The 23,693-nt window shown below is 39.2% G+C and overlaps 1 protein-coding gene across 1 annotated transcript in view; it reads left to right on the top strand.

Moving 5' to 3' along the window:
* Window positions 1–22,827, top strand: part of LOC117460200 (VPS10 domain-containing receptor SorCS1-like) — a 43,704-nt gene extending 20,877 nt beyond the window's left edge. The window contains exons 7-27 of the mRNA XM_034101476.1: window positions 480–598; window positions 940–1,029; window positions 1,839–2,018; window positions 3,796–3,942; window positions 5,009–5,111; window positions 5,402–5,478; window positions 6,021–6,112; window positions 6,257–6,364; window positions 6,647–6,764; window positions 6,906–7,039; window positions 8,014–8,127; window positions 8,790–8,961; window positions 9,231–9,417; window positions 10,233–10,366; window positions 10,482–10,605; window positions 11,686–11,798; window positions 12,642–12,776; window positions 15,549–15,648; window positions 16,435–16,543; window positions 17,609–17,763; window positions 20,793–22,827. Of these exons, the coding sequence (XP_033957367.1) occupies window positions 480–598; window positions 940–1,029; window positions 1,839–2,018; window positions 3,796–3,942; window positions 5,009–5,111; window positions 5,402–5,478; window positions 6,021–6,112; window positions 6,257–6,364; window positions 6,647–6,764; window positions 6,906–7,039; window positions 8,014–8,127; window positions 8,790–8,961; window positions 9,231–9,417; window positions 10,233–10,366; window positions 10,482–10,605; window positions 11,686–11,798; window positions 12,642–12,776; window positions 15,549–15,648; window positions 16,435–16,543; window positions 17,609–17,763; window positions 20,793–20,851 (2,570 nt within the window). The 3' untranslated portion in view covers window positions 20,852–22,827. The remainder of the gene's footprint in view (window positions 1–479; window positions 599–939; window positions 1,030–1,838; window positions 2,019–3,795; window positions 3,943–5,008; window positions 5,112–5,401; window positions 5,479–6,020; window positions 6,113–6,256; window positions 6,365–6,646; window positions 6,765–6,905; window positions 7,040–8,013; window positions 8,128–8,789; window positions 8,962–9,230; window positions 9,418–10,232; window positions 10,367–10,481; window positions 10,606–11,685; window positions 11,799–12,641; window positions 12,777–15,548; window positions 15,649–16,434; window positions 16,544–17,608; window positions 17,764–20,792) is intronic.
* Window positions 22,828–23,693: the final 866 nt, after the last annotated feature.

The following is a 23,693-nucleotide window of genomic DNA, read 5'->3' as shown; positions in this document are numbered from 1 at the left end:
GAACAGTAGACTAGTGACATTTTGAAAGAGATTTTGCATGAAAATATTCACCTTTATTATAATTCCTGAACCTTAACTTAACAAGTGAGAGCTTTTTTTATGCTGTACTAAAACCTGCATTCCTATCTGAATTGGCTGCATGGAGACTCTTCATACGATTAAGCTAATTCATCTTTCAACGGCCAGGCTGTGACTTGGCTCTTTTTATTGGCCACAGTGCAGAGAAGGAACTTCCATAAGGCCTCGTGTGTTAATGCCCCGTCCCCGGGGGGACCGCCTCATTTGGCTGACGCTAACACACTGGGACAGCTCTCTCTCTACTTGATCTATTAGTGAGAATAAGGTTTGGCCTTCAAAATGTTGCCTCTATGGCTCACTTAAAACCATCAGCATAAGCTAAACCTTGATTGTGGACTGCAGACCGTTGTTTGTTTTTCTCTCTGTCATATTTTTAGCACTCATTTCTTGCTTACCCACAGGGTCACAGTACATAACTTGTAAACTTCAGAATTGCTCTGATGGAAACAAGGGCAAGCCTTTCCCTGGATTTATCATCCCTAATTCCCTGGTGGTTCAGGATGAATACGTTTTCATCCAGGTGGGTTTTTTATTGCAAGGTCTGGCTTCATTAAAGAGCAATTAAAAGCTGTAAAACCACTGCATTCAATTGTAACTTAATGTACAGTCATATTTTTCATTAACTAGAAAGGGGCCATTATCCTGGGAAAGGATGGCATGAAATGTAAATCACTTTGTGTATTGTACTCTAACATCATTCTGCCATAATGCACAACATCCTAATTAGGAGCAAACCCAGAGTTTTGGTGCTGGCTTAAATGCTTTGATACATGCTGTTAGCAATCAGTGTGCACAGTGAGTTTTAGTAATATTTACCTGAAAAGTGATTTAACTGCTAATTTCACTATATTGCCTTTCCAGGTGCCAGTAGGTGGTCAGTCTGTCCATTATGTGTCCTATAAAAGAAATGCTTTCTACCCAATGAAGCTTCCCAAGTATACTCTGCCAAAGGTAAGACTGCTGGAAGGGATGCAGTGTTCGGTGAGTTTCAGAAGAACAAGTGCGGCATTCATTTTACTGTGAAACACTCCATCTATTCCCGCAGGCTGTTTTGTGGTATCATGATGACTTAGCGAGGGTTGCTTAGCTGTTCCCGGTTAGTCATATTGTTTGCTGACAAACCCATTAAATTGTTTCCCACATTATTATCCTCCTAAAAATTGATTTTGTTATGCATGATTACATTTTTAGATGTTGTGTTTATGTAGGACCAATGGATCGTCTTTTAATCAGTCTGTATCAACAGATACAGATCATGTGAATGGATGCAGAGCTGCACATTTCCCCCATAACTCCAAAGGAAGTTTTTGAAGCAGAGAAGTAAATGCGCTTTTGCACAGAAACAGTGTTTTGCTCTCAACCCCTTTTGCTCAATGCCCAGCCGGGTGGCTTAGTGGTTTTAGAGAGAATGGTGGTTATAGTCACAACAAGGAGAGATGTATTGCCTGCAGTGTTGTTTCCATCCGTCCATCCATCCACCTATCCATCTATCGTGTCAACATTTCCTCGAGATGGACACACATCCCCTCCCTCACCTCACTCTGGAAAAGGTATTCAGTAAAATTAAATGGAGCCTGTCTCCATCTTTGAACAGGCTGCTGATCATGGCTGAATGATGTCATAAGTGACAAATCGCTTGCTCGCTGCTTGAACTCTGAAGCCAATATGCGAACACTTATATGCAGATTTATTTTAACTCCTTTGGATGAATGCCTACTCCTCGATGGCATGTACAGTACTCATGGATTTCATACATTTAGGACCTGCAGATAATCAGCACAGATGACAACCAGGTGGTGACAGCGATTCAGGACTGGCACCAGAACGACTCCTACAACCTGTACATGTCTGAGTCCAGAGGGCTGTTCTTCACCCTGATGCTGGAGAACGTTGTGAGCAGTGGAGGACCGGAGGGAAACATCATGATAGACCTGTATGAGGTAGGCAGTGGCGGTGGAAAACCCATGTTGTCTGAAGTGCACCAGCTGTATGAGCAAGGCACTAGAACGCAAAACGTCTCCTAGCGTGAAGGGCTGCCTGGAGGGCACTGCAACATGTTTTCTTAATTTTAAGGTCACCTTAGGGGGCACTTGTTTTCTCCATGTAAGGACACCCTACAAAGCACTTTATCATGTTTTCTCCACTGGAAGGGCACAGGAGAGGGCACTTTATCATGTTCTATCTACCAAAGTAGTATCCAAGATGGTACTTAAGCTGTGTGTTTTCACATTATGTCCACCAGTTGTTTGGTGGTGCTGTCATCCTTTACAAGTTTTCATCTTATTCAGGCATTTCAATCTCAATTGCAATGCCTGACCTGGGTTCATAAGTGCTGCTGTTTATAGAACAATGTGTCAAAATCAGTAAATATTGACAATTAAACCAATCTATTGTCCTCTCTTCTTTTGATTAAAGGTGGCATTTGCCCGTTGTTATCTCCTGTAGCTGATTGTGATGACAGCAGATGCCTTGTTTATCACACCAAAACATTTTTTTCAGCTGTCCAAAACCATGCATTTACTAATGTTAAGAGAAATACAAAGATGCATTTCAAATTATAGAAGAGAGAATCTTTGCTTGAAAAATGACTCAAATTATTAACTGATTATCAAAGTCAACATAATATTGCAGGAGTAAACAATTGAAGAAACTTCAACAGCTCAAATTGTGTTCTTATGATGACATGTTTTGACTTTTTATACACATAGTTATCGATAATGAAAATAAAACGTAGCTGTACTTTAGTAAAGTACCTCTTAGATGTATCCATCAATCAACTCACACTTACATCCGAATTCCGAATCTTCAACCCACTTACTCTTTATGTCTTTTACAACGAGAAGAAACATTGTATCTTAGAGCACCATGCATATCTAAATCGCTTGTTTGGGAGCTTTAAAGAGATCAAGGTATTCTGACAAGTAAAGTAACAACAGACTTGATTTTCCGCCGTGCTTTTCTTAAGTGTACCCTGTGCTCAGATCTCTTTGGTGTCTCGACAACAATGGAACAGATGTTGGTACATTGCATTCTGCAACTGAAAGACTTTCTCTTTCATATCCACTTCCTGTCGGCTTTTATTATCTGTGACATTGTAACATGTAAAACATTTAGTAGGTGCAGTCTTCAGGTAACGTACCAACTATACAGTACATTAGTCACTTCAAACACATACAGGGTAAAAAACCAGCTTTAACTTGTAAACGTTATATCTGCGTTGACAGATGTGCTTTGAGGTTCCCAGTGACTGCACATGTATGTATCACTTATCCTCATCTGCAGCCAGCAGTAAAAGCCTCCTAGTTTACGAATGCACACCGCAGATAGCCATCAGCATTGGTTATTCTTACTGCTCACTGACCTCCACACATAGTGTATGCCTAGAAATATTTAGCTGCAATGACCAAGAGCAGATATGTAATGGAAGAGGAATGTGTGCTGAAGAAATAGTTGCATGTGAGAGTATGCGTCTCTGTGAACACAAGTACAAAGAAGAAGGAATAGCTCAGTGATGCGCCATATGTTGTTTTGATTCTGCAGAGTCCTACAGATGGTCAAAAGTAGTGCTCCCTGTCAGAAAAACTATCACATGCAGACATCTTTTCCTCTCTGAACCAGGCCTGCAGCCTTACTTAAGTCTGAATAATTTAAGGTTTCTTTTCCTCCTTCTCTTTTTTTTTTTTTTCCCCCACCGCTCTCCATCTCTCATGTTTGCAGGTTGCCGGGATTAAAGGGGTGTTCCTGTCAAATAAAGTTGAAGAGAACCAAGTAAAAACTTATATCACATACAACAAAGGCAGAGACTGGAGGCTTCTTCAGGCTCCAACCACTGATCTCCAGGGAAACAAGGTCTATTGTGAACAAGTAAGTGGACCACTGACAAGAGATACATATTTGGATTACCATTGTGTGCCTAAAAAATACTACAACTGGACGATGCCATGCTGTGGTCAAAGGGACAATAAATGTAATTACATTTAAACAGCTTGGACACGACACCACTGTCACTCACTATTGTGTCAAGTTTTAATATCATAAGTTATTTCAGCATAAATGTCTTTAAAATACAACATGAAGTCATTAAATTAACCTTATGTTATTGTTTTGAGTATAAATAGTATAAGTAGCTGTGGTAGTAGTATGTATGTGAATAGCTTATTGGGGATTTTATCATAATATATCATATGCTGAATTACATTTTCTATCATAAGTATGAAAATGTGTTTTGAATGCAGTGTAATAGCATTTTTTTAAACAAATTATATAATATATAATTTAATAAATCAAGTTAGAAGGACTATAACCGTTCATTATTCATTACACGAGCTAATTACAGCTTCAGTCAAAACTGTTTTAGTTTTTTTGTTCACTGTTCAAGATAAGTTCGGGTGCATGGCAGCAAGTTAAACACTTTAGTTTATCACATGCTCACAGGGTGAGACCAGGTACTAAAGGAAACAGTGCAGATAGTAGGAAAATGCATAATAATGCAGGAGCACACACATCGGTAGACCCATTCGACAAATAAAATGTAAATGACTATAACCCTATCCAGAGGCCATACATCATTTCTAAACAGGAACTTTTTATGAGCCCAATAAAGGTCTCGTGAAAAATTGCATCATCATACATTAGATGTTAAGCTGCAATATCGCCAACCATAATACGTGAATGTACACATTGTTATTCTTCTATATCGAGCTACCAGCAAACATTACAGTATATTTCTAGCAGGAGACTTGATGGGGTATAATAATAGCTATGTAGTATTTTATGTATGTGAACATTTTCGAACATCATTTTTTCCTTAGGAAGGAAGAGTCATAATCATGTCAGAAGTTATTATGACACCTACAACAAAAACCAGGTCTGTATCAAACCTTTGGATTTCACACTCAGAAAAGCAATCTCACTGTGTTTGTGTTTGCAGCCTTATTGTTCGCTGCATCTCCACCTCCACGTGTCAGAGAATCCCTACACCTCGGGAAACATCGTCAGCAAAGATTCAGCTCCAGGAATAATCATAGCGTCAGGTGAGGGGATTATTGGATTTGAACATCCATACTCATGTTTCATAATGGTCCTTCCGTTCTGATCCCTAAGCCCTCCCAGTCATATACGTTCTTAAACCCAGTTCCTAGTGCAGTACTTCTGTATGTAGCCGACACCAGTTTACAAAATAATATGAAATTAATCCTTTCTGTAAATCTGTTACATGTTAATACTGTGGAAATAATAATCCCCCAAATGTGTCTGTATAAATACTCAAATAACAATAGAGTAACTATACTGAACATAGTGCTTTTCTACCTTTTGTATTCAGGTGTTGTCGGACCAGAGCTGACCAGTAATAATGTCAGTATTTTCATCACATCGGATGCTGGAAACAGCTGGAGAGAGGTACAGCTTTCTTCGCCAATACTTTTTGGATACATTTATTTTCTCAATTGCTTAAAATGATTTGCCTCAGTATGATGCAGACACAAATATGACCTTGTCAGGCATGAACCAAACAAAGAATATGAGTGTGACTGAGATTTCAGAGCAAACACTCGCTTCTCAGTTCTCAGTGAAACAGCCACAATTGCAAAGACATAAAGAATTGAGGTTTGACGCCGAGTGAAGACATGTGCATCTCTGATCTGTGGAACAAATAAACCAGAAATAAACTTTGACAGATTTTTATTTTGCCATCGGCTGAAGACAACAAAAATCAACAAAGAAAGCAAGACTTTGTTTACTTTTGTTTATCACACAACTGGGATTCTTGTGCAAAGAACGGTTGTGGTTTGCACTTGTCTGGTGTGTAGTTGTTAGTAGACATGTTCCTTATGTTGCCATAGGTGCTCACTTTCTGTAGACTTGAATTCTTCTCTGCTGTGATGAAGTGAAGCTGGTCCTGTCTGCAGATTTATGACTTCTTTTATTTGTTATACTCATAGGTTTTTCAGGAAGATTACAGCTTGTTTTTCCTGAATCAAGGGGGATCTCTGGTGGCTATCCGGCACACACCGCTGCCAATTAGACACATTTGGTAAGTCTCTCCAAGGGCGTACCGCATTCTTTTTAGAGACTGTACTAAATCTTCAAAACAAGGAGTTCGACTGCTTTCCTGCAGAGATTTTCTTACTGTTTGTGGCTGGTCTGTCTGTGATCCAACCATTGTTCTTTCCCTCAGGCTGAGTTTTGATGAGGGCAGAAGCTGGGACAAATATAGCTTCACCTCCTCTCCGCTGTATGTTGACGGGGTGCTGGGGGAGCCTGGGGAGGACACCCTCATAATGACGTAAGATAAGAAGAAACCACAGAGAACTGACGTGTTTCTGGTTTAATTATTCCACTGGGTAATAACATATTACCACAATGAAGACTTAGGAGTGTACGTAAATATTATATTCTAGAGTCTATTTAATGTGGTTTTGAAAGGGTTTCATATGCCCAAATTGCGAAGGAGTTTCTCTACCCACAGAGGAATATGGATTAAAGCTGTTGCCTTCAAATTACCCATAGAGGTTGTTTTTTTTCTACCAAATGTTTTTGATATTGTATATTTTGCTTGTTTGTGCAGAATCTTTGGTCATTTTAGCCATCGATCTGAGTGGCAACTTGTCAAAATTGACTTCCAGTCCGTTTTCCAACACCGCTGCACATCTGAAGATTACATGACATGGCAGTTACACAATGAGGTAAGAGGGTCTTGCTGTTACTGGCTGATCAAACCCAAGTGAATCTCTTTGATTCACTCACACAATAAAAGCAAGATGGTACAAGACAAAAAAAAGGCGAAAGGAGCCTCTGAAATGTTTATAATGCATTATTTATGACAGGGCGAAGTGTGCATCATGGGAATGAAGAGAATCTTCCAAAAACTGAAAGCAAACGTTCGATGTGTCAAGACCAGAAATCAGTATATTTCCCAGATGTCAGACTCCTGCCCGTGCACACAGGCAGATTTTGAGTGGTGAGTTTCCTACTCTGTAGCTGCACTACTCCTTTCACTTCATTACATCCAACGCACATCACATGATCAATCTCCAGAGGCAGAGTCTGTGAAGCTCTCTAGGCACAACAAGAGGAGTGTTTGAAGAGATATATTTTAGGATTTACAACTTTTTATCTTATTTCTGTTATCTTTCTGTCCATTTAGGATTGCAAGTGTGTAATATGATTTAAGAAACATGCAATCAGTTGTCTGCTAGGCATGGATAATGTTTATATACCATTATGGTTGCAATCAATATGTCAAAACAGATTTGATTTTGAATGTAATATTCATCCCAATATGGATTAAATAATCAAACTGATGTTTTTAATGCTGTGTACTGTGTAATCATATCGTCAATGGCAGAAGTTGACTGGAAGTATTACAGCTCAGCATTAACAGTCAAGTATGTGATAGCAGTACATTTCTGCATCGTTCAAGTTCTCTTATATATCCATAATGAATACAACTATTGCCTGACGCTCAAGTCTATTATTATATGTCTAACAAGTGTCACTTCCAGTCAGTACTTCTTGTAATCCCACACCCTTGACTCTGTCTCGTACTTTCTTTCATTGGAAAATGAACTGCAGCTTCTAGGCTTAACAAGGCTGAACACCACTTTAATACTAAAAGCCTAATTTCAGCTTTCCAACTCGTTCTCCTGCTCCTGAGACCGTTTCCCTGATCAACATGACAGATCCATTTGATTTTTCTCAAAGTATAATTATAGTTTTTGTAAACACGCAATATTCTTTCTCTGCTTCAGAACTTTGATACATAAAACAAATACTCTGAGCGGCTGTGAAAAGTTTGACTCGATCTTTGAACACCTTTATTCTCAGTAGGGATGCAGTTATTTTGTTATTTAGAGTAATTCTATTTGATATTTGAAATGAATGATAACTACTCCCGATAACTCCTCGGTGTATCTTTTTCTGTACTCGAAACAGCGACTACGGGTTTGAGAGGCAGATTGACGGGCGCTGCACTCCGGCGTTCTGGTTCGTTCCTTCAGCAACATCTAGAGACTGCATCAGGGGGGAGAGCTTCCTCAACACCACAGGGTACACTTTATTCCTTCGTACTGACACGAGCAAGGGGAGTAGCGATGTCAAATTGTCCTTGGTTACTTTCAAATTCAACCTGCTATTTTGTATTTTAAAGGTCACCTATTATGCAAAATCTTGTTTGTGTCTTTTACAGTATACATAAGCATGTGCCCCCCCCCCAAAGACCCCCTCTCTTTATGTCCTGATCCATTTATATAAAAACCTGTCTGAACATGAGCTGATCAGATTGCGGCCACTTTGTGATGTCATAATGTTTTTTTGGGTTGTGTAACCATTAGCCAATAACCAACCAAGGTAACCCCCCCCCCCACCATTTAAAAAAAACAACCAAATATCTCTCAGAGGGGCGTGGGGAGTGGCTCCTTATTTTCATCTAAAGTAACAGACACAGAAGCAGCACTTTTGAAACAGGGTAATAGTGTTGTGTTAACTAACATCTGTTCCAAATTGACACGGTTTTAACTGATGGCTGGTGTTAATAAAAGCTAATTGAGCTCATCTGATGGAGCGTAGGGGGAATGGTAGACTAAAGAGGTGGTGGTTTCTCTCTTTTGAATGTCTCCCTTGTATATATCTGCTTTTACACACATCCACGCACAGTTATATATTTTTGTGTCGCTTATTTGTGTCCTTTGTGGGTCTTTAATGAATTGTAGATACCGCCGGGGTTTGTCTAACAACTGCACAGAGGGGACGCTGTTGAAGTACAGCCCCAGGCGACAGAAGTGTCCCAGCCATGCCCCCCGGGGCCTCCAGCTGTTCACCAGCGAGGGAACACTGGTAGCAGCGCTGGAGAGGAATGTCACTTTCTTGGTCTTTCTGGAAGAGGTGCTGACTTTACTTTATCGAAGCAACAGTAGTGTGTGTATTACAGTTCAAGGCTGCATGCTTTTTCTTCAGTCTTTTATCTTTATATCACGATGCTGTCAGAGACATACTGCAGAGGCTGGAGCTCCAGCGACATGATTAACCGCTTGACCTCGTTTTTGTATATATTCTTGTATATATTATGGAAAATGCACTCTGCTACTGTATGTGTCACTGTGGCTACACTGAGGCTAACGTGTGAGTGACAGTATTTTGTTTTCTTTTTGAAGGGTCTCGGCTCCATGACAAGTATAACGGTGGACTTTGGCGACGGGACAGCTATATCATATGTTAACATCAGCTCCATCGATGACGGGGTCAAACACATCTACAGCAGAGTTGGCATCTACCACATTTCTGCTACAGCAAGCAACTCTCTGGGCTTTGACAGGGTCCTACTCTTCCTCCATGTCACCTGTAAGTCAAATCACTGGTAACTGGTTCCAATGATTTTTGAATGTAAATCCTTGCCCTTTTCCATCCAGAATACTCTTTGAGTTAATGTCTATCTGAATGTATTCACTTGCATAGCACCCTTTTAATTTACCTCATCACATGATAAGGTGAACTTGTTAAGAAATAACCTAATTTTACTCATGACTACACCATAAACTAAGTCTCAATCATTTCTCATGACTTATCATGAACTATAAGATACTTCACTGTGTACTTCAGTTGTACTGTGAATTGTGTCCTGTGTACTGTACTGTAAAGCACTTTGTACATCCGTGTTGAGAAGGGTGCTATATAAATAAAGTTGTACTTACTTACTTACTTCAAATAGGTACAACTTCTAGACTTGTGTGCCTTTTTCAAAGCAAAAATAATTTTAACACCTGAGCCAACATGCTCTTGACTCTTGTAACTTCAAATTGGCTCGTTAAAGGAAACTACATCCAATATCTGTACACAAAGTTTGGAGTGTCACTCACCCCGTGTAGGCGTGAAAGACGGCTGTTTGTTGTCTCCTGGTTGAAAGAGAGGAGCAGCTGTGGTCAGTTTGAATTCTGCTCATTATAATGGATTCCAAGGGTGACATTTTCAAGGACGTTAAGCATTGAAAGCCTCCACAGACACTTGTCAAATACTCCTGCCTTAAATCAGAAAGAGTCCACTCAGTGTGTTGCAGGCCATCATTATTGTGGCAAAATCCATGGCTTCTGTTGCAACTTTGTTTAGCCATATTTAATCAAAAGATGTTGATCCATAGTGTTTTTGTTTTCTCTCTTAAGGTCAACTCGAACAGATTCAGCTCTTGGCTCCTTCAGTGGTCGTCAAGAACAAAGCGATAAACCTCACGACGGTGTTACGGCCCAGCAATGTGGGAACAGTCAGCTATTACTGGTGGTTTAATAACAAAACTGAGGTAAGCCTTTATCTTTCATATACCACGCAGCCTATTTCCTGAATGACATGATAGATTCTCAAGTCGCAGTACATCTTCCTCTCTCTCTGACTCTCTCTGACTCTCTGTCTTTCAGCCTGTTGTGACTCTGGATGGAACGATGTCCTTCACTTTCTCCAAGGAGGGAAGTCACACTGTCACCGTTCAGGCTTCAGTCGGCAATACTGTTCGACAGGACCAAATGACTGTGGCCGTTTATGGTAAACTCAATACAAGTACACATCCTCTTAATATAATTACAAAGTGAAAACTATGAAGTCAATGACGCATTCATCCATTGAGAGTGGATTGAAAAATGGTTTTCAATCTTCAAAGCCTTTTGACGTGGAAAAAAAGAAGCCTTTCACAAGGTCTGCTTACTGATTTTCCCGAGCTTTCGTGGCCTTCATCAGCGGTTTAATTATTATCACACGAGCTAAAACTATGGAATTTGACCTCATCATATCAGCTGGTTGTACTGTATGTGGATTTAATTAACTCAAAATCGCTGATAAAGGCCATGACACGTTAAAAAGCAATTTGGTAGACCTTCTAAAATGAATGATTTTTAATAAGAAGCTGATTCCAATTGTAAGCATAGACCAAGGTTACAGGCTTACGTTCATGCATTTGTTACTTTCTTTTACATTCTAAACATTATTTTACTTTCCGTGTCTATTATATATGTATATATATGTCTTACATATGGAGCTATTATATCTGTAGTAGTGAATTACGTCTACAGTACATTGAACATTCAAAATAAAAAAAATTTCAACAAATTGAAATTGGTTAAAATCGTTGAGGCTTCTCTTATATGCTTAAGAAGACGTTGGATATCAAGTAGATCTCCATTGAAAACAATGCATTTTCTATAGTTATAAATGAATATGTTTTATTATAGGAACCTAACTGTCTTGTCTTGTGGTGCCTATTAAACAAAGTTATTGAATTAGTGATGGATAATGATGCATTGCGTGCACATAAATAAAAACCACAAACCAAATCTTTTTGCTTCTTACCACGTCAAGATAAATGTCATCATACATCTCATGCACCTTTCAGGGGTATAATATGTAAAACCCTATAAACATTTCTGAACTTTGAGACAGAAATAAGTTCAGTTCTCTTCGTCAATTTGCAGTTTGGCAATCACATTACCATTTAAGCCTAGCCTAAATAATTTGTAAGGAATATACGGAGTCAGTACCGTACTCAGTAGTCATTTGAAGTGGCTGAAGTGGATTAGTTCAACAGAAGATTTACATTGTTCTTCATCTCAAATTCTTTCTCACTTTCAGATTATTTCCGGTCCCACATTTTGGGCTTTTCTTCTTATTTGGACGAGCTGAACCCCGGGGTGTCAGAGTGGAGAGAGGACATCAGCCGAGTGGTGAAGAACTCCATGGTCCAGGTCAGATCTTGAGCTGCTAGCTTTTATTATATTATTTATTAAGACTGTAATTCAGTCAGGACTTAACCCTTCATTCGAGAAATACTTAAGTCTTGTCATGTGAGCCAATGACCTTTCCTTTCTCGGCTATGCTGCATTTGTATTGCATCCCAGCACTGGAGTTATTTCAATGTCTTTAACCTCACTTTCCGTGTAATTAGTTGTTAACCTCTCCTCGCTGGCATGCCACATCACCTGAAAGGATTATTAGCAGTGCAAGCTTTCAACTGAACCCGTCAAATAACTAAAGGGCAGTTAAAGCACCATTGTGACAGTGACCATTTGTTCTCTAAAGAGCTGAATGCCATTGCCTGGAGAGAACACCAAAACCTCAAGTTCAAATAGCCTAACTGCGGTTAGAGAGTCTGGTTTCCCCTTCTCAGACACTGTCAGGACGTCAAAAGGCAGCAAGTTATGTAAAAGACCTGGATACTGAGCTCTATATATATATATATATATATATACACATCCTACAGTAGCCCTCAGTATGAAACATTCACTTTGACCTTCTGTCTTGTCAGATATTACCATGGTTTACACCAGGAAGCTGACAGCAGACCTCTGGTTATGGCATACATGCACTAAAAGCCCTGGCCTTTACCAAAGACTGTCAAATTAAACTTGCATGTTTCGTTTGATCCGTGCATTACATCTTGACAGTGACTGGTACTTAGGCAAATGATATATGAAGCTGAGAGCTAGCCGTTTTGACTCAATGACACAGGGCACACAAACATAGAATATCACCTCAAACACTGTCAATTAAAAAACCTTTTTAAGGAGGTTTTGTGTTTTGTATTAAAGGTCACGGGAATCAACGAGGAACAGCTCCTGGTCACAGTGCTTCCTGGTTTACCAACAACAGCAGAGATTTTCATCCTGCCCGAGAAGAGGCCAAGAGTCGGAGGCATGGCTGAAAAGTGGGCTCATCTGGATCAGGTACCGTGTTATTAAACCATTCAAACAGCTGCTGGCGTATGCTCACTACAATATACATCTGCAATAGACAAAATAAAATATATCTCAACTGAATGTAACGTCTTGCGTGGGTTAATATGTGCAGCACAATATGTACAGAAGCACATGACCTATGTAAAAGGTTACACCATATAGCCATAAATACATACATCACAGTATTTTGCATATTTGTTCACAACGTGGGCTTGAAACCAAAGTCAATTTCTACTTCATTTCATCAGCACTTGTAGTCCAGTTTTCCTTTGTTGGAGGTTTTGCCTGCAGCCAATTTGTGTGATAGCTTTGCTTGTAGCCAAAAGTATCCTGTGCCATAATTTCATCCAGAATTTCATCCTGGTATAATGCAACAAAAGAGCCATCATCCTCTATTCATCATCTCCGTTGCAATCTCTTGCCAATGTAAAAAAGTTGATTTCAGTTGTGTCTTTCCTTCTTATTACTGCAATCATCCTCAATCTATCTCCAATTTCTGTTTGACATTGACGGTAAAGTAGTTTGGGGAGTTTTGTGTTCCATCATATACTTGTATTTTTTAAATTAGTTGTTGTGTTGTTTTAAATCTTATATGCTTCGATGAATACGTTCAAATTAGATCCACTGTCCTTGGTGGATACTTGAATTCTTTTTCCTCTCAGGCAGCCATTGGTTTTCTATACATTTGAGCCTTCAACAAAAATCAACTTGTAGAGACTTAACATTTGATTTAGGTGAGGTAATATATCACAATGAGCATCATGTCTGCATTTATCTTTGTCAAAGTTACATTATCGTTGCATTCTAACACAGTTTTAAGTGCAGCTTTATTTGGAAAGTCTGCACTCTGTCCCCGCGTAACAATAAGGTGACGTTTGACAAAATAAATGCAGACATGATGGATTATTGAAGTCAGCCAAGTTTAAAGTCTCTGCAAATGTATTTTCATACCAGGGGGAAATGATTGGACACCGCTGGCTGCATGGTAGGTAGGGGAAACACTATGTTATTCCTCGGAAAAGGTCAGCGGTAATGAAGAGTGTACATTTTTTGTAGTAATTGGGGTAAAAGATGTGGAAAAACTCTGGTGTGGTTCATTAAGGGAACACACGCAGAGAAGAAGAGGAATACTTTTCTATAGATGGCACATAAAACCCGTTTCATCTCATATTTCTCCATAGGACATAATTAGGTTTAAGATTAAAACCCTTTTGATTTCCTGCAGAATTATTCACTTAAAGTACTTCCTCTCAAGCACTGCATTTGTGTTTTTATATTGCAACACAAATCAGATTTATATAATTTAAATATTTTGTATTGCCCATTACTACTTCACTAATTGAATCACAGAAAATCAATGTTTTAATGTTCCCACACATTATGTTTTCAATTCCTAATAAAGGGGTAATACATAATTTCAACACTAGAGGGCAATGTCTTCCCGTGTAAAAGCAATGAAACAGCATCCAGCACTGAAATGAAGCTCACTAAGCATCTCCAAACATGCTGTAACTCCACTGCCACCATTTAGAAGTTTGGAACTTGCTCAAACCTTTAGACAATAACAATCCCATAATTATTTCAATCCCTCTAATGGCTCTAATTATTGTCTTACGACAAAAACATATTATTTAAAAACTAATCTCTCTCATGTTATGGATAGCTATTAAATACGTGACAAAACAATAAAACCGTGCTGTTTTTAAAGCTTCAGCTGAACCAAAACTAATTTATTCCTCATAACAGAGAGGACCTCAATGTTTCAAAAATAAACATACATTTGCTGGCTAACGGTCTTCAACTAAGTTAATAGGTATTTAATTACATTGATGCATCATATAATTGGCAGCTTTGAGAAAGGAAACAAACTGGGGCAGGCGGCCTGGATTTGGAATTAAAGAGATGTATTTATCTAAAGCCTGTCTGATTACCTGGCAGAACGTCACAGACAATAGGGTAATAAATCTTCAGTTCACCGCTCTCCTCTCCAGTGAATGACTTGCAATGTGGATGCATTAAGTCAGTGTGCCCACACATACACACATGCATGTGGTGAGTGTATGTGTGGAGCAGCTTATTCAAATGTGTAATAGATTTACTGACCCTGATATGCCACTAGAACAAAAAGTAATTATTCATACTGTGTAGTGCAGTCTAATTTTAACCAGTGGAAAGATTTTAGAAAGAGCGAGATGGAATTAGTGAGGCATGGCTAAGGACTCAAATGGGCTCCGGGAAGGCAGTTTGGTCCCCTGTTAAATGACTGCTTCATCTAGGTGTGAAAAGCAGCGGGAACTTAAGGCACTTCAGGGAAAATAATTAAAACAGTTATTTTATGATATAAGAACATACTTTGCTTTCCAATGGCTTTGCCTACGTGAACTTTAAAATCATTAAATCCTTTCACCCTGAAAACAGGTTTACTAAAAAAAAAACAGATGAGAAATTCCATTTCGATCAAAAAAGCACAAGATTTTACTCATTTTTTCTTTTTAAATGTCACTGTCACACCGTAAGCGGGCTGTCCTTTTACCTGATAGGGTTTCCATCGCCATTAACAGAGTGCCGTGTTTTGCTGCAGCAGGTTTGGTTTTCTTGTGTCATTTCAACGTTTGCTCTTCTTTTAAAAGGAAGCAAAAATTGTGATTCATAATTCAGGGTGTTAGATGAAATTACTGTTTGAAATATTGATGACTGTAGAATATTGCTGTGTAGCCGCTGCTAACCGAGTCTTCTCTGCTCCATCACTCCTCCTCATAGCTTTCTCAGGTTCTGCTAAGTGCTCTGAACCAAGACCTCATCCAGTTCACACTCAAGCCGGGGGTGCAGGTGAACGTGTATGCCACACAGCTGTCTCCAGGTGAGGCATAATTAGCCACACACCTACTGAACAAATCCAGTCCTTTTTTGGGAGAGAAGTGCAGTTCAGGTGCTTGTCTCTCGGTAATGTAAGGCCAGACCTGACAATTTGGAGGTGAAGATGACTTGTAAGTCTAGCAATAATTAAACAAATGGTGAATTGGTAAAAAGATGATAACTTAAATACATTAAAAGTGGAAGAGTCTTGTAAATGAAAAATGAAAAGAGAAACCATGAGAATTAGAAATCAAGTTGATATATTTCATGCTAGATGGTAAAAATTGTTGAGATATCAATTACAAAACATTATTAATGACCCTCCGGTTGGATATGAGAATTAATGTATGGAAGAGTATTAATGATACATCCCTTATCTGTTATATTCTATAAATTATTATTCATCTTTTATTTTGTGTTTTAATACATTGTAATGTATCATTCTGTTATGTATACCCTAACCTGTGTACAATTTCTTAAAATGCAAATGTATAAAATAAATCTACTCGGGAACAAACTAAACTTATTGGTGTATTACTTGTTTTTAATATATCCATGGAGAGCAGTGTTAATAGTGAGTAGATTATTCTTGATAAAGTATATGTAACTATCAATGAAAAAAGGAAGTGTGTATTGGACATATCTCTGAGTCCCTATAGTCTCCCACATGGTCAGCATTACAACTGAGCTCTGATACTCCATTGTTGTATTATTTGTATTCCTATGAGATTAGAAATGAGATCAGTTGGCCTTCATGTGCACTCAATTTCTCTTTTCATCTCCTTGAAAGCTCCTCTTGTGGACAGCAGTGATAGCGGCCATAGCAGCACTGCAGTCATCATGCTGGTGTCAGTCGTTCTGATGGGCCTGGCTGTCTTTCTTATATATAAATTTAAAAGGTACAGTATACGGGATATCATATATTGTAACCATATAAAAGGCACTGGAAAACTGTGTGAGAAAATGTGTGCAGATCCATTCTCAGGTTTGCAGACTCGCATCATTACAGAGATATCTACGTTAAGATAGATGTTATTGTTTGGTGTGTGTGTGCGTGTGTGTTTGCATAACGACCCTTTTTCAGAGACGGCCTCATTACCCACAAACAAACACCTCGCTGCTGAACTCCTAAAAGTTTCCAGAAGTATTCCCACTCCATATATCACAGAGTTATGGACACGGGCGTCACAATAATGGCTCTAGGAATAAGACAATTCCCCTCTGTCTCAATCTGCGGAGTATTACAGGGAATGACAGTCTAATCAATTCTCCCAGAGTGCTGAATGGGTGTCAGAGTCCTGCAGTTATCAATATTCATCTATCTGACAATGTGAGGGTTGACCTTTCGGGAAATGCTAAACACAGCCATGCAAGGTGAGGGACAGTCTGCAGAATGGCAGGAAAGGTTGAGGAGATAAGCCCTGAGACAACGTACATTATACAGTGAGGGACGTACAGTAAATAGCATCCTCTGCAGCAACTAATCCCGTGCCAATCACAGGGCTCATTGTAGAAGTTGAAGAATTGTCCTCATTATAAATTAAAACATTACTTGACTCTAACTTTCAAGATCCTTATTACAAAATTAAGGAAATCAACTTTTACTTTCTAAAGCTGCCTGAAATGTCACAGCTGCAGCAGGGAATCACGAGGGGCGCCTGTGAAATTAGAAAGGCAAGATGTTAGTTTTAAGCAGAATTGGGGGTGCATCTGAGGGGGATGAAAAATTGATTGAAAATGGAGGTGAACAATATGAAAGTGAGGGAGCAATGCCCAGTGGAATGTGAAATGCCCTAGTTTCCAGCTTTTAAGCAATCCTCTCCCATCCTTAACAGTTAAAAATAGTGTGCGACACATTATGCTTAGTGCGAGCATGAGAGAAACAGACCTGGTGGCTGGTTTCCATTTGCTTGCCTCTTATATATATCTCTCTTTCTTTGTTCTTACCATGGCATGACCTACAGGAAGATCCCGGGCATCAACACTTACACAGCGGAGCAGCCTGACAAAGAACAAGAGGTCATCCCCACGGTAACCTCCATCGCCATCCCAAACCCTGAGGGGGACCAGCTGACCTCCCTGGATCGGGTGGATGTACAGCTGGATTCAAAAGGCAGAGGTATTCGTTGGTCTTCCTTTAAGCTACAGTCATCTCTCAAGAATATTTAGCGTTTATCACACAGTTATTTTCAGATTCTCATGTTGGCAAATAAGCGGTCTTTTATTCTATCACTTGATACATTAATTTGATGATATGTCTGTGGTATAACTCCAGTTAAAGAGGGCTGGTAATCACCAGCAGAATGTTCATTGATGCAGCTTCCAAATGTTGGTTTGTTGTTCATATCAAAAGCAGAATAAACTAAATGGTAAAATTGTCCATAAGAAAAAAAACACTTGGTTTTTATATGCAAAACTTTTGAGATATCCAACTATTTCTCAAGTATTAAATTGTTCCTATAAAAGAATTAATTACAACAATTATGAAGAGCAAAGCACTAAAGGTACGGTACAGTTATATACTGTATTACACACCCTAAAAGCACAGTTATATATTACACTTGAACGACTGCATCACTTCATTTGAAGCCCAATGTGCATGTGAGGAAAAGAAGAAAACCCTTCCTGACCATTTCTTTAATGTGGAGTCATTATTCTTGTTAATTAGCACAGAAGACTTAAGTTCAAAATACAAAACATTTAAGCGTGCCAGTTTCTAAAGACAGCCTTGGAGACAGAGAGACGGTAACCAGGATAAACTTTAAATCTTTTATAATTTCTTTACTTTTCACTGTGATCATGTGTATAGCTTTTCTGCAGTTTAACACATACACATGTTATTTAAGAGTACATATCATGTTATAACTCACGTTTCCCTTTTTTTTGTGTGTATGATTTATCCAGAAGTGTGATATGTTCAAAAGTTGGCAGTGTCTTCTAATTCCATATGGGATAGGCAACATGGTTGGCATGGCATAGAAATAAAAACAAACTACCTGGCAATGTGCAATCAGCATTTTCTGTTCAAATGAACTCTATCAACTTGAGCATTGCTCTCATAAACCTCTCACAGTTTGATGATTACTCAGAAAATGCTCATTACCAAACCAAAATGGTGACACTGCCTCCTTGTTTAGGGCGGCTAATGTGACCATACTTAACCTGGGAATAGTTTCTGAATAGAGTTGTTGCTGTTGCATTTTTAAAATGTAATTATTTTGCGCAATAAGCCCCACAAACATTTAACTCACATCGTTGCTTGAGGTTTTAATCACAGAAACGGATATCCCACAACCTCATTGCATAGAACTATAATCTAGTTATACATACAAGGAAGGCACATAACACAAGGGTTAACAGGAAACAGGTTTATTGTGAAATGATTCTTTTTATAGCATTAAAGATTTCACCAAAGTTGTGTTTCAAAATTTCATTTAATTTCAGACCTTTAATTACCCAGGTGTATCCCATTGAGATCATTGATCTCTTTTTCAAGGGAGACCTGCTCAAGTAGGTTCCACATGAAACATAAAAACATAAACAGAACAACAAAAAGGACATCTTACAGCATCATTACAGGGATTTACAATTTACAATAACTATCCACATGAGCAGGTACCAATACTGTAGCTTCCGATTGAGTAGCATCCAACCGAGCTTTAAAAACATTTAGTGGCACCAGATTGTTCAGTTTCCATTTAATTTGCAGACTATTCCAAGACAGAGGAGCTGCGCATCTAAAAGCCATCTTCCCTAAGACAGTCCGAGCAGTTGGCACATTTAATAAAAACACAGCATGCGATCTCAGGCAGTAGCCACTTACAATTCTCCGTGAGATCAGGGAGCAGATGTAGGATGGAAGTTTCCCTAACATGGCTTTGTATATAAAAATGTACCAGTGACTGAGCCTCCGTACAGTTAGTGAAAGCAAACCTGCCCTTGCATACAGGGTACAGTGATGGGTTAATGCTTTACAGTTTGTCACAAATCTCAGTGCGCTGTGATACGCAGCATCTAACTTGACCAGGCAATTGGCAGGTGCATTCATATAGACCAGATCCCCATAGTCCAGCACAGGTAAAAAGGTCACAGTGACTAGCCTTTTCCTGGCCTCAAGCGAGAAGCAGGACTTGTTCTTGAAGAAGAACCCTAGCCTAACCCTCAGTGCTTTAAGCAGGTTATTGACATGAAGTTTAAAAGAGAGACAATCATCAAGCCAGATACCAAGGTATTTGTAACAGGCAACCACTTCAAGTTTTATTCCTTGCGTAGTTACAATATCTACAACAGGCTCTGGTGTCTTTTTAGCTTTTGAAAAGAGCATTACCTTGGTTTTATCCACATTTAAAAGAAGCTTTAGTTCAGAGAGCTGAGTCTGAATAGTGTTAAAAACTGCTTGCAATTCAACAACAGCCTCCTTAATGGAGGAACCTGCACAGTACATCACGGTATCGTCCGCATAAAAATGTAAGGTTGCTCCATCGACATTTTCACCTAAACTATTGATGTAGATGGAGAATAAAAGTGGACCTAAAACAGAACCTTGAGGAACACCATTAGAAATGTTTAACCACTCAGAAGACAGCCCATCAAAATGAACACATTGGGACCTTTCAGAGAGGTAGTTCACAAACCACTCTACTGCATGGCTGGACATGCCTATACTGAGTAGCCTCTGCTTTAAGATGCGATGATCGACGGTAAAATGCAGTGACACGAAAGAGATACTTGATATTCACCCATTGTACTGTAAGTGCTGATGCTACACCCCCTCCCTTTATTATCATAAAGGAGGTGCCAAGATAGTTGTTGTTATTATTATGTGCGGTATATTTATGTATTTGCCAACCTGAGTTTGTCACAGCAAGGTATTAGTATTCACAGGTAAGTGAAGCATAATCAATTGCGAGCTAAAGTGATGAGAATGTCTAGGTGAATTATTTGACCCAATAAAATAATTAGTGCATCAGGAAAGTAGTGGAGTGTTGAAAGCATTTTCATCAAGAAATGTCTACGAGGTTCCAGTTGATTTACTTCTAAACAATCGACCCATCCAAGATAAATGTGTTTGCCTGCAAAAATACAGCCGTATGCAAATGGGAAAACATAAAATTCCACCTGTCTCTTTCCTTTCTTCTCCCTTGTCAGGCTACCTGCCATCTCACACAGACATCAAGCTCTCTGATGAAGCGCCCCATGTGTTTTAATGTTGAGAGTCTATGACCAACTCGAAAGCAATACATCTTCCTTGGCAGTTACTTCCAGCAAGCTATGAAACCACGGTCACAATGAATGGTCTCGAGTGTTTTGCTACCCATGCATGGATGGACCAATTCACACTGTGCTGCCTAATCCCTCCGAGGAAACTGTACAGATTTATACTTGCTTCTTGAAAAGGGACACTTTTTGACTGAAAATACTTGTATTTTTGCAAGGACATTGATCTTTTTATGTAAATAATGTACATCCATAATGAAATAGTAAAAACTATTTGTCTCAGCTGATTACAGCTGCATCTGCTCAAATATGAAAAAACGGCGGGACAGAAGTGATGTATAATAATAATATGTGAAAAAAATGATCCTATGTCTGTTCTCTGGGCTTGTGTTTGTGAAGTTTACTTTGTTTGACTATGTGGAAACAGCTTATCTGAGTAAGACAGTGAGGGAAGCAGGTTCATTAAGCTCTGTACAATCAGTACATCTTATCACCAGATTGTCATCAAATGAAAGCTTGCAATATCCAGGAGATGGAGGGCTCCAAGTCCCAGATCTGTGTATTCCATCAAGCCTGTCTCTTTGCAGCTCAACATGTTTTATATGTCATAACAAAAATAAGAACAGAAGATTAAAGTGGATAAACTAGATAGGTATATACAGTAGGTGGGGAACTAAGCAATGCCTCTTGTTTAGGAGACTCGCATACGTCATTTTAGTGACACTGGAATGAATGCTAACATGATAAATGTGGAACCTACTTAAAACCTGATTATACACAGATCTGTCTAAATGCTCATGGTTATTGTTGCAGCTGCATCCTATACGTGATTGTTTTACTGTCAATTTGGCTGTAAATCAGTGCGATGACTTTTAAACTTGTGATTCCTACTTATTCGTTGCCCAGAGCTTTTCTTGTACATTCTGGTTTCCATAGAAAACTAAATGTAAATGTTCTGAATAATTCCCATGTTAACAAAGAAGCTAAAGTACAGCAGACAACACATGCTGCAATGCAGTAAGGAAGATGCTAAATCTGAATTTTCTTGAGTAATTAGTCAATGATGTATTAGCTATTTGTTTGTGTTTGGTTTGAGTTAAAACAAAACATGTTCTCCTTGACACAGTTACAAAATGGTTCCCATGTTTGTGTTGTTCCTTTGAACTGATCCCAGTGTGAAGGTTGTGGTGCCTTCTCACAGTCAACTCTAAAACAACACCGGTTCAATGGAGAAATATCCTCTCATCTTTACACCTTTTTATTTATTCTGGACTGTTTATCTACCACACTGATACCAGCATCCACACTTGGCATTTCCTCGGTTAACAGGAACGCAGAGGAGCCTGCAGTCTGTTCTAGGTTTACCCCCAAGGACTCAGCGGACAAAGGCTGCAGATTCGTTCATTTTCTTTGCTGCGAGGGACACAGAGATAGAGAAGACTTATCTCCTGTCGACAAGGCTCAGCCTACGCACAGAGCTTTGGTCAGCCGCTGTCTCTTTGGGATACGTACTGAAGTTCTTCTTCATCAAACTTTTATTTTCAAGTGTTGTCAGCATCATATGTCAGTAAGACAAATTGACTAGAGGCTTCTCCATACTTCTTCCCTCCCACCCTGCGATTGAGCCTGAAGCATAAATAAACTAACCCGTCATTGGGCGAACGCTGTCTCTCCACACCATCAGTTTTTCATAATAATTTAACAAACCTTTTGTACAGTCCAAATTATCAAACTGTGAATACGATTGTAAACAGAATTGCATGATGTTTTTTTTGTTTTCCTCCAAGATATTTCAAATGTGTTTTAATTAGGCAGAAAACTGACTTGTTAGGAATGTGAACTGCAGTGTGTTTTCCGTTTCTCAAAGGCTAGACAACTCATTCAAGTGACTTGATTATCCAGTGGGTTGTTACTGTGTTTTTCATTTGATCTTGCAGAAGTAACCATGGTTACGAAATAAAGCAGAAACAGCATTAATGCGGCGTGGCTGTCTAGTAAACTCATTTCTAAAAGCAATAACTGCTTTATGTTTTTCTGCTGTCGTCAATCTATAGATCCATGTTGTTCACTGCAGGAGTTTGACCTTTGATTTAATCAATCAAGACTTCATGAAGTGCGAAACTATGACTCATGTTGGTAATTTTGATCGCCAGGCACACTTTCTTTGTTTCTTTTCTGCCTTTTTCCTCTAACAAATGATGCTTAGCATGCCCGAAGTTTCAGCGCAGTCATTTGCATTACACAATGAGTCCGAGCGGCAGGACAATGAAAAGCACCAAGTAGCCTGGAGAGATTCTAATGGGCTGCTTCCTTGGCTCTCCCACCGTGCAACAAATTAATTATCCCCTCTCCAGGAAATCGACACACACACACAATCGTGGCAGATTTGTCCCAGACTGGGTAGCACCTTGAATGAAAAATGTCCCACAACAATAACCCACAGCAATATTGTGTTAGCCACAGTGTGAAATTGATGAGCATGTTTCCTTTCATTGAGTGCTACATTAGTGTCTGGCTGCAGCGAATCATCCATTAGGGATTGTCACCGTTCAATTTGATTTTGCACCGCCGAACATCCCAGGGCAGTTAGAGAAAGGCCTTGGTGTTAATTCAGACTGAGAGCATGAGCAAGAATAAGACTCTAGGGGCGTTGGTGGCTGTTGAAGTGATGAAGATTGGTGTGCGATTTAAAAAAAAAAAATGCAAAACAGAGGAACAAGGGCCTTGTTGCTGCATCTTTGTGTGAAAAGAATCATTTCTACTAATCAGCCACACCGTCCAAGCTTTTATTTTTCTCCTTCTGAATCTGAAGATGGAGAATAAGCAGTACTA

The sequence above is a fragment of the Pseudochaenichthys georgianus genome, chromosome 15 (assembly GCF_902827115.2).
Source record: "Pseudochaenichthys georgianus chromosome 15, fPseGeo1.2, whole genome shotgun sequence".
NCBI classification, from domain to species: Eukaryota; Metazoa; Chordata; class Actinopteri; order Perciformes; family Channichthyidae; genus Pseudochaenichthys; species Pseudochaenichthys georgianus.
The sequence above is the reverse complement of the archived record's forward strand: the minus strand, read 5'-3'. Positions and strand labels throughout refer to the sequence as shown.